At 57.8% G+C, this 11,193-nt stretch overlaps 1 protein-coding gene across 4 annotated transcripts in view; it reads left to right on the forward strand.

Annotated features, from left to right (window-relative positions):
* KCNC4 (potassium voltage-gated channel subfamily C member 4) overlaps positions 1-11,193 on the forward strand; it is a 23,227-nt gene that overhangs the window by 1,606 nt on the left and 10,428 nt on the right. For 3 of the 4 annotated variants that reach the window (XM_017821260.1, XM_017821261.1, XM_017821262.1), the window contains exons 2-4: positions 653-1,399; positions 5,738-6,674; positions 8,184-8,369. In XM_017821260.1, the coding sequence (XP_017676749.1) occupies positions 653-1,399; positions 5,738-6,674; positions 8,184-8,369 (1,870 nt within the window). Of the gene's footprint in view, positions 1-299; positions 341-652; positions 1,400-5,737; positions 6,675-8,183; positions 8,370-11,193 lie in introns of those variants that run through there. The other variant, XM_017821263.1, reaches the window with a different exon arrangement.

An 11,193-nucleotide genomic window follows, 5' to 3' on the forward strand; every position in this document is an offset into this window, starting at 1 on the left:
GGCGCCGGCTCCCGTAACCCCGCCGCTCGCTCCCAGCCCTATAAAAGCCCCGCCGAGCCCCGCAGCCGCTCCCGCCGCCTCCCCCGCGCCGAGCCCCGGGAGGCACCGCCGGGGAGCAACAGGCCCCCCTGGCCCGGCCACGCGTGAGCGGAGCCCCCCGGGGAGGGGGAGCGGGAGGGGAGGCGGAGGGGGCGCATCCATCCCCTCCTCTCCCCGCCGGGGACCGAGGACTTGCCCCCCGGCCGCCGCCCCCTCCCCGAGCCCGGCCCGGGGGGGGCGGAGGGAGCCGCCGGAGCGGGAGGGGCGGGCGGCGGAGCCCCCCCCGCGCCTGGAGCTGCAGGTACCGGGCCGGGGGGGACACGGCGCCCGGCGGGGCCCAGCATCCCCCCATCCCTTCCCCAGCATCCTCCCGGCTGGGCCCGCAGGCCCCCCCGCCCGCCCCGGGCCCCCTCCATCCCGCACTTGTTGCTGCCCGGTAGGGCTGCACCGGCTCCCGGTTTAGGGCGGTTTTATTCGGGGGGGTGGTTTGGGAGGGGGTGGAGGTTGCAGCCTCCCCTGCTGTCCCCCGGCAGCCAGCGGTGTCCGGCTCGGCTCCCGCTCGCTCCCCCCGAGGCCAGAGCCAAGCCTGAGCCCCCCCTTTTCCCCTCCCCAGTCCCATCTGTGCCCCCCTCTCCCGCCTCCGCCGACCCCCAGCTCCTCGCCCGGAGGAAGGGTGCGCGTTCCGTGCATCTCCCATCCACCGAAATCTATGATCAGCTCGGTGTGTGTCTCCTCCTACCGTGGACGCAAGTCTGGGAACAAACCACCCTCCAAAACATGCCTGAAGGAAGAGATGGGCAAAGGGGAAGAGTCGGACAAGATCACCATCAACGTAGGGGGCACCCGGCATGAGACCTACAAGAGCACCCTGCGGACTTTGCCGGGCACCCGCCTGGCCTGGCTCGCCGACCCCGACGCCCAGAGCAACTTTGACTTTGACGGGAAGAGCAACGAGTTCTTTTTCGACCGCCACCCCGGGATCTTCTCCTACGTGCTCAACTACTACCGCACGGGGAAGCTGCACTGCCCCGCGGACATCTGCGGGCCCCTCTTCGAGGAGGAGCTCACCTACTGGGGCATCGACGAGACCGACGTGGAGCCCTGCTGCTGGATGACCTACCGGCAGCACCGCGACGCCGAGGAGGCCCTGGACATCTTCGAGAGCCCCGAGCCTGGCGGAGGGGCCGGCGGAGAGGAGCCCGAAGAGGAAGGGGGTAGGGAGATGGCCTTGCAGCGCCTGGGCATGGATGACAGGCCCCCCGGGGCGGCGGGGGCTGCTGGAGGGGGTGGCTGCTGTCGGAATTGGCAGCCCAAGATGTGGGCGCTCTTTGAGGATCCCTACTCGTCCAAGGCGGCCAGGGTAAGAGCCCGGAACGCGCCGGTGGGGACGTGGGATGGGGCCCTGCTGGGGTTGTGTCTTCAACTCTCTGTCCCTGTGGTGAGATGGACTTTTCCTGTGGTTTATGTGGGTGCCCTCATTGCCATCCCCCTCCTCCCGTTGGGCACATTGGCCGTCCCCTATCCTACAGGACACCTCTCCCATCATCTCCCAGTCTCCTCCCAATGCATCACACCTGGGGATGCTGGGCTGAAACTGGAGGCAAACCCAATCCCCACCTCCTTTGCACCCTCAGGTGCTGCCTGGGCACCTCTGGGGCATACGGAGATGAGGGATTGCTCTTGGAAAGGCTGAGCCTTGGCAGAGGCCGAGGATGCTCTAGGACAGGCAGAGTGCTTGGGTTCCTCTCGCTGGGTTATGGCCACGCCAAAACCCACATTCAGTGGCCGAGGTGTGGAGAGGGGTCAGGGCTGCTCCTGAAGCAAATGGGATCCTCATGACTGTCCCCAAGGAGCTCGTGCTCCTCCTCTGCAGCAGCAGCAGCCCCGAAGGACACCCCGTGGCCCCCTGTCCCCCACTGTCACCGTGTCGATGCCGCCCACGGTGCCCATGAGGACACGGTGCCCATCAGGACGTGGGGCCCATCAGCACGTGAGAGCACAGGCTCTCAGCTGTTAGCACACAAAACACCCCTCCCCAGCCCCCCCCCACATCCCCAGGGCCCCAGTACCATGTGCTCACACACGTGAGCAGGACCCTGCACCCACAGCCCCCCCGGGCCCCCCTGGGCACGCAGACAGTCCCTACCCACGGACACCGACATGCCCGGGATGTTTTCCCCAAAACCAGGCGCATCTCCAGGCTCTCTGTGCATGTGTCTCCTCTCCCAGCTGCTCTCAGATCATCCCCAAAATGCTGTCCCCCAATTCCCAGACACCCCCCCTGTACCCACCCAGTCCCATCCCCCATCACACCCAGCTCATAAACCTGCCCCCCACACACGGATGGGCATTTGGGATCAAAAGGAATTCTGGATGCACTTAGAGGTGTAAAAAACCCCCATCCATGGGAAGAAATCCTGCAGGCATCTCACACCCACCAGCAGCACAGGGCAGGGGTCGGTTTGGCAGGGAGGTGTTTTTGCAACACACACCCGCAGAGGATGCTCGGGCAGGGAGAGCTGAACTCCTCCTAAAAGGGGGGAACCCGCTCCTTTGCCCATCTCTGCGGGCTCATCACCTCAGGGAGATGCTGAGTGGTGCAAAGCTCCAAATAAAATATTCATCAAAATTAAAAATAAACCCAAGCACAATAATTCAACTCCTTACCCCCCACCCCCCCTACCATGGTGTTATTTGGATTTGCTTTTCCCGTGTTTCCTGTTTTCCTGTGTGCTGAGCTGCTCCTGGAAAGGCTTTAGCAGGAGGAATGTGTTGGAGGGAGCAGAGATGGTTGTGATGGAGCCCTGGCTGGGGCTGGAGTGGGACTGGTTTGTACTGGGAGCTCCCTGCTTCCTTCTCACTGCTCTGTGCTAAAGGCTCAGCAATGCCAGGGGAATGGTCACCTTCCCAGGTCACCACTGGGAAAAATACCTGTGTGGCTTGGGAGAAGGGAAATCTGAGGCACAGAGCAGTGAAACCAACCCCAGTGAGTGCAACCTGCCCAGCGTTCCCCGTTTGGAGTAACCATCCAGCACTGGGATGTTCTGGGGTCCACGAGCATCCCTGTGGGTGCAACGTTCATGGTGCTGCCCTGATGTTTTGGGGTGGTGAGGTTTGGGGTGGTGGGGATTTCTTTAACACTGCCCCGTTTTGGGCTGGTGAGGTTTGGGGTGGTCAGGATTTCTTCAATTCTGCCCCATTTTGGGGCCTCCGCCTTCCTTTCCAGAGCCAAAGGGGTGCTGCTGGTTGCAGGGAATGCTCCAGAGCAGCCAGTCTTGGTGCATTTTGCCAAACCTTGGGAAGCAGCAGTCCCAGGGTGTCCATGTAAACCCATGTAAAGCTGTGACTAAGAGTCTCAGGAGCTGAATTTCTCCTCCCCATGGAGCAGCCCCTCGGGCCCTGACTCAGTGGCTCCCTGCTATTTCCATCTTTCCCTCCCTCCAGCACTCCTCCTGAGCTGCCGACTGCATGATTAGAAATCCCTCCCGAGTTTTTAGCCCCTTTTCCATGTCCCATTTATGTCCATGGGATCCCTGGCTCCTCAGTCCAGTCCACTCCCAGGGAATTTGGTCCCTGGTGCAGCTGCTGTCCCAGCTGGAGTTTAACACTTTTCCTCCCCACGAGAAACTGCCCAGGCTGGGATGTCACCTCTACTTCCAAATTCCTCCTACTTGGAGCTTCTCATTATTTTTCCCCATGTGGGGAGTCCTGGCCTTGCTTCCATGGGCACTGCCAGGTTGGTGAGCCCCTGTAGGCCTCAAAGAATTCCTGGATTCCTTGGGAACACCCATCTCAAGCTGTTGAGTGAGGTTGAGATGACACAGATCGTCAACAGGTTCTGCAGGACTCGTTTGTGAGAGTTCTGGTGTGTACTGGTGGTACTGGGTGAATACATAGATTTGATTTTATTTTAAAGACATTTTGGAAAAGAACTTGAGTTTTGAGCAGAGACTGAGACATCTTGGGTCAGACACAAAACTGGAGCAGCACTGTTGGTTTGGGGGGGGACACGATGGTTTGCACTGGCTGTGAACCCGACTCTCCTATTTTTAGAGGTTGTTTTTGCTCCTGGAGCTAAATCAGGTCTCACCTCACTCTCACACAGCAGAGCTGCTTCATTACCCGAGTGTTCACAGGGTATCACCCCCTTCCTTGGTCTTTTATATTTCTTCCTACTTTGCTTTGAGTCCAAGTTTTTACTCTTGAGGTTTTCCCGAGATTTCCCAAACGGGGAAACTCAGGAACATGAGTCAGCCATCGGCTGAAAGCGGATTATTTTGGCTGTGCCACTGCTGTGTAGGGACACTTGTCTGGCTAAACTGGCCTTCAGAGCTCACTTTCTGTTGGATTTGCTTCCCAAACTGCATGTGGCTCATCGGCCTTCAGAGCCCCATGTGGTCCAGAAGGGTCTGATTAAGGGGCGAGGAGCATCTCATCCCATCCCTGAGCTGGTGTCTGGGGTGGGAGACTCACCTTCCAGAGGTTTCTCCAGCAATTAATGCCTGGTTTAACCTTCCCACCAAACCCCTGATGGGCTGACACTCCCTGGGCCGTCCCCCCACAGGTTTGCCCTTGGGGACACCCCTCAGGGATGCTCCTGGCAGGCTCTGGGCTTCCACTCCGGGGTTGGGTTTTTCTCCAGTGTGACTCAGGCTCTCTGTGCTGCTGATTCACTCCAGCCGAGGGCCGGGGCTGTCTCCTGGAGCAGCCTCATGGAGCAGCTCTTCCCAACAAATGGTCTCATCCTGCTCAGTGCAGGGGCAGCAAAGGGGCTGGAGCAGGATCTGCTCCCAGGGAGCCAAACCCACTGTGGTTTTGTGCTGGAGGAAGGTGGAACAAAAGCAAGAGCTTTTCTGCTCAGAAGCTTTTTTTTTTTTTCAGGGGCTCTTGGAAACAGATGCTCTGGGTAAAGGACTCATCATGAGCTCATCCTGCCGGGAGGGGGCTGAGCAGGATTGATGGGGCACCACAAGGTGGTTCTTTCTGACACAGCCTCTGATTTCCACCCTCCTTGCTGATATCCACGAGGAGGAGGTGGCATGGAGGGGACAAAGGTCTCACTGGTCTGCCAGAGGGGACAAATGGGAATATCTGGGTGTCACCAGGCCCAGGCCTCAGCGGGAGGCTGAGCTCTGCCTGCTCCTCTCCTTGTCCTGCCCTCTCAGTCCTGGGACCTTTTGTGGGCACATCATCCACCACGGCCCCTCAGGGAGCAGGAACGGAGTGAAAGGACATCTCTGACACATCCAGACCCCAAACCTCACAGTCATGAATGATGAGAACCTCTCATCTGGTGTGGTTTGGGATGCACGTGGGGGAGAGTTCTTTGACTTTGTCCTCTTAAAATTTAAGAATTAAATTCTTAAATTTTGTGTCTGTTCCCAGCGGAGTCTCACTCTGATCCCAGGCTGTTCCAGGTCTCACTTCATCCCCATAACTGTCATTTCTGGCACATCTCCAACCACAGCTGGAGCCCAGCTCACCTTGCCATGGACAGATCGTAGCACTTGGAGAAAGGTTCTGGTCCCAGACACTGAGGTTTGCTGCCAACTCATAGGACAGGTCCAGGAACCCTTCCCTGCTCTCTACCCTTGGTCTTGGCGCAGTGGGTGGCAGCTCCTGGGGTGTTTTGAGCCTCCCCCAAAGAGGAGAGGTCGCCCCACATCACTCATGGCCTGTGTAATTCCTGCTTTCCCAGGTCGTCGCTTTTGCCTCGCTCTTCTTCATCCTGGTCTCCATCACGACCTTCTGCCTGGAGACACACGAGGCCTTCAACATCGACGTCAACGTGACGGAGACCCTGGTGGTCGGCAACACCACGACGGTGCTGCTGACGCACAAGGTGGAGACGGAGCCCATCCTCACCTACATCGAGGGCGTCTGCGTCCTGTGGTTCACCCTCGAGTTCCTGGTTCGCATCATCTGCTGCCCAGACAAGCTTCTCTTTGTCAAAAACCTGCTCAACATCATTGACTTTGTGGCCATCCTGCCCTTCTACCTGGAGGTGGGTCTCAGTGGCCTGTCCTCCAAAGCCGCCCGGGATGTGCTGGGCTTCCTGCGGGTGGTGCGGTTCGTGCGCATCCTGCGGATCTTCAAGCTGACGCGGCACTTTGTGGGTCTCCGGGTGCTGGGCCACACCCTCCGCGCCAGCACCAACGAGTTCCTGCTCCTCATCATCTTCCTGGCCTTGGGGGTGTTGATTTTCGCCACCATGATCTACTACGCCGAGCGCATCGGGGCCAAGACGTCCGACCCCACCGGGAGCGACCACACCCACTTTAAGAACATCCCCATCGGGTTCTGGTGGGCCGTGGTCACCATGACGACCCTGGGCTACGGCGACATGTACCCCAAGACCTGGTCGGGGATGGTGGTGGGGGCTCTGTGCGCCCTGGCCGGGGTCCTCACCATCGCCATGCCCGTGCCCGTCATCGTCAATAACTTTGGGATGTACTATTCCTTGGCCATGGCCAAGCAGAAGCTGCCAAAGAAGAAGAAAAAGCATATACCCCGTCCAGCCCCTCTGGACTCCCCCACCTATGGCAAATCCGAGGAAAACTCCCCCCGGAACAGCACCCAGAGCGACACCTGCCCGTTGGCAGTAGAGGAGGGGGCGACTGAGCGGAAACGGTCAGGTGAGACCCCAAAGGTGGGGAGTAGGGAGGGGGAGACCTCCGGGAGCACCCAAGGCAATATTTTTTGTTCCCTGTGACCCTGGGGATAGCGCAGGGTGTGGCCTCCATCTCTGGGGTGGGTGAGAACTCGGCGTAGAAGGGGCTGGGACCTTCGAGTGTGAGGGTGTTTGGGGCCCTATTGGTGGACCAGGATGCTGCAGATCAAATCCCCCCTCCAGGAAAGGGGGGAAGGCCAGATCCTGCTCTTCCAAAAGACATACCATGCTCTCCTAATGGCATAGATCAACTCACCACGGTGGGATTCCAGGTGTTCCTCCATTGCCCACCTCTCCCTCACGCTGACAAAGGTAAGGCCACTTGCCCAACTCCCATCTAAGCCTGGTCATGCCCTTGGGATAGATTTTCCTTTGCTTCCTCCCACCATAAATCATGGAAACCTCCATCAAAATGGATAAATCCCTGGATGTTCCCTGGGGCTTGACCCTACCTCCCCATTCATTTTCTGGTGGACACAATCCCTGCATGGCTGTTCCAAATCCCGAGCAAAACCAGCCCCTGGACATTTATTATTCACTCTCATCCTGAAGTTTGGGGGTTGGCCAGTCCTTCCTTTGGCTCAGGATAGGGCATGGCTCCAGTTGTGGGCAGCTGTTTGTGGGCACCACCCCTGGGCTCAGCCTGGGGGTCTCTGAGGGCCCTGTCCCAGTGTCACCACTGGCCGTGGCAGCTGCTCTGCCCTTCTCCTCTTGGTTTGCTGCCAGCGGCACCTCTGGAACAGCTGGAAGAGGAGGGACCCCGGAGGGGTTGTGTCCTGCACCAACATGATCTCACTGAGGTCAGCCCTGGACAGCTGCACATCTGGAACATGTGTTTAACAGTGTCCTCCATCTGCGGGGACACGGGGAGCTCTGAATGCCCCAAACAGCTTTTTTCCTTGTAAATCTCCCTTTTCCACGTGCCTGCACATCCTGTCTGCCCCAGGAGCCCTGGCAGAGGGAGCAGGAGCTCTGCAGGAGCAGGTCAGCCCTGTCCCTTCCCCCCGCCCCCCCAGGAGCCCAGGCCAGGCCCTCCCGTGGCAGAGCCTCCTCTCAACTGAGGAACCAGGGAGTCAGTGACATTAATTAGCACCTCCCACTGTCCCGAGCAGCCGGTTCCTCCAAGAATTTTTGGAGAGCTAATTCCCACTAATCAAGTGGGTGGATCTCAAAGACCTGGGGGTTTCCTCCTTAGCTTTGGCTTCACGCAGGGTTTTTATAACCCTCAGCAGGGGAGGAGCTGCTCTTTGCTGCTCGGAATTAAGGCTGGAATAGTTCTGCTCCCCTGGAGTTAATCACTCCAAATTAGTGTCCAGGCTGGGATTTTCCCTGAGTTGGTGGGTTCTGCCTGGACTGTCTGCAACCTGGTTTCATCTGCTTCCTTGAATGGTCTGACCAAACCCTTCTGGCCACCACGAGCGCCTCGTTCTGTGGCTTTATCAGCTGCTGATGGTTCTCTGCCACCTCCCTGCAGACTCCAAGCAGAACGGGGATGCCAATGTGGTGCTGTCGGACGAGGAGCAGCCGCTGTCGCCGACGGACGAGGGGAAACGGCCCGTGCGCCGCTCCAGCACCCGGGACAGGAACAAGAAATCCTCCACGTGCTTCCTGCTGGCCACGGGGGACTTCTCCTGTGCGGCTGATGGAGGCATCCAGAAAGGTACGGCTGGAGGTGTGAGCTGGCAGGGTGAGGTGGAGGAGAGAGGTGGAGGTTTGTTGTTGATCCAAGGCAGGGGTTCATCTCCATCCGCCCCCTGGCTCTTCTCTGCTCCCCAAATCCATGTCCTCCTGCCTCTCCATCCGCTTCATCTCCGTCCACCACATCTCTCTGTGCTGGCCCCACACTTTTTGTTTTCTCCTCCCCCTGATTGCCCCTGTTTGGGGTCTGTGACTCCGTTGCTGGCAGCCCTGCCCTGCATGGGGACAGGTCTGTCCCTTTGCTCCCCAGTGCTCCAACTTCTGCCCCTCCAACTCTTCTCCCTGGGCTTCAACTGTCCATCTCAGGGTGGTGTGAAAGGGACGTCTCCTGGGCACGTGGTGAGGTTGTGGCTGAAGGTGACCAAAAGGTTTTCAGTAGGGAAAAAAAATCCCCATGTTTTCCTTTCCTCTCCCCTCCCCGATGGCTTTCGGTGGGTTCGAGCGTGGGGAGCTGTGATGTGTCAAGTGCTGCCTTGCCAGAAGCTCTGGGCTGCCAGAAAGGCTCCTCTGGGTTTGGAAACGGAGCTGTGCTTAAGTGTTGAGGTTTTCCATGGGAAACTGAGGGGGAGATGAGTCAGGAAAACACAAAACTCTTCCTGCCATGAGAAAACAAAGTCCCCTTCAGCCTGGTCCCAGCCTTCTCTGCCCCTCTCCCACCAACTCAGCCCCTGTGAGGGTAAATCCAGTGCCACAAAATCCAGCTGCACCCTCGATTGCTGGGATAATTCTTAGTGCAGGGCTCAGATTTTTAGCTCTGCAGGTTTTTTTATGTGTTCAGGCTGCTGCCTGTTGCTCCCAGGGAATGGTGCCTGGAGCTGGGATCGGGCAGGAGGAGGGATGAGCTGCTCACCAAGATCTGTTGGTGCTTTGGAGATCCTCAGGGATCTGTTGCTTGTGGAAGTGGTTGGGATGGTAGAGACTGGATGGGCTTGGGATGCAGGGAGGTGTTTGGGGGCAATCACACTTATCACAGCAGTAAAAGCAAATTGGTTGTTTCCTCCTGGGAAATCAAGGATTCCCTTTGGCATCCCGGCTCAACCGTAGAAAAGAGAGAAAATTAAAAGCTTTGCTCATCTTTGGGCAAATACTGTCAAATATTTGCTTGAAACGTTTCATGCTTTTTTCCTGGAAGTTCCTTTTCCTGCGAAGTTGGTTTCTTTTCTTAATGCCTGTTAATGTGAAGATGAGAGGGGGCTCCAGTCCTGCTCCAGACTGGGAGGGGGAGGCTGAACTGGAAGGGATGAAGGACAGGGATGGAAGCCAGTGCTGATCGTCATCCTCAGAAAATGCTGAAGTTGGGCATCTCTTCAGCTGAAGCATTTGAACCTGGTCCCACTGGAGCCTGGAGGAGCTCTGAGAGCTGAGGATCCAGAGCTGCTTTCACTGCTCCCAAATCCCATTTCTGCAGGAGACCAGGAGGTTTCTGTCCTTGCGTGGTGGCAGCAGCATCTACTGGAAAGGGCCCTTTTGGTGATCGTTTTTGGGGTGTTCTGGTGTCTTCCCTGCAAATATCAGAATGCTTTTTACAATTTAAAACAGAGGTGTCCGTGGTTCACTTACCCCCACATTGCTGCAATGGTGTTGCACCTGGAGACAGGTGGATGCAGAGGGGCTTCAGAGATGCTTGAGACCTTTTGGGAAGAGGGAACCTCAATGCCTGGGTCCTGCTGGTAGGATGGGTGGGATGCTGGCCCAGGAGGTCAGGGGGAAATGCTCCAGAGCTCAGGGGTGACCAGAGGTGACCAGGGGGCAGAGCAGCCTCCAGCCAGGAGCCGTTGGGAGCCGCAGAGGCTCCTCTTCCCTTGCTCCTGATTTATCTCCTGCTGAGGCTGTTTGTTCTGGTCCTGGGTTCTTGGCAGCTCTGCAAATTGAGATGAGCTTGGTTCTGAGCCCGACTCGCTGCTGGCCATCTGTCAGATCCTGGGACAGGTACTGGTGTCTGTGCAAGCTGTGGAAAGCAGGAGATGGAGCTGGTTCAGGAATAAGCTGCAGATCTTGGTATTTATCATGGATCAAGCCCAATTCCAGTGGTTGGTCTTGTTGGGGCAGCTCAAAGAGAAGAGTTACCCCTGCCCACCACCCCTTGGACCTGGGGAACACAGAGCTGGGTTGCTGTGGATTCCCATGTGGAATGGGTTTCTTGCCCCTGTGGATGCTTCCAAGTGGTGTCCCTTTGCTCTCTTGATGCCAGGGATGGTTTCAGACCCCTGATCTCCCTTCAGCAGTTCCCAAAAATGTGTCCTGCTGGGCCCAGACATGTTGGCATGAGTCTGCTTTGGAATGTGAGCCTTGTCCTCTGCTTGGATGGAGAGATAGGGAGGCAGGAAGAGTCCAGCACCCCCAATGCCAGTGAGGTGGGTTATGTGGAATCACGGAATCATTTAGGTTGGAAAAGAGCTCTGAGATTGAGTCCCATCGTTCCTCCAGCACTGCCCATGTTCCCAAGTGCCACATCCACGTGTCTTTTAAATAACTCCACCCCCTTTATCAGCACACTGACGTGGCCCAGCAGCAATTTTTGACTCTGGCCAAACCCAGAGTGTTTGCAGATTTTTTTCCTCTGTCTCTTGCTGTCAGTGCAGGGCCATGACCTGGGATGGAGCCGGGGATGCTCCAGTTCTGGGCCCCTCAGTTCAGGAAGGACATTGAGGTGCTGGAGCAGGTCCAGAGAAGAGCAACGAGGCTGGGGAAGGGACTGGAGCACAGGTCCTATGAGGAGAGGCTGAGGGAGCTGGGGGGGCTCAGCCTGGAGAAGAGGAGGCTCAGGGGAGACCTCCTCACTCTCT

This window comes from Lepidothrix coronata, unplaced genomic scaffold (genome assembly GCF_001604755.1).
Source record: "Lepidothrix coronata isolate B3197 unplaced genomic scaffold, Lepidothrix_coronata-1.0 Scaffold90, whole genome shotgun sequence".
Taxonomy (NCBI): Eukaryota; Metazoa; Chordata; class Aves; order Passeriformes; family Pipridae; genus Lepidothrix; species Lepidothrix coronata.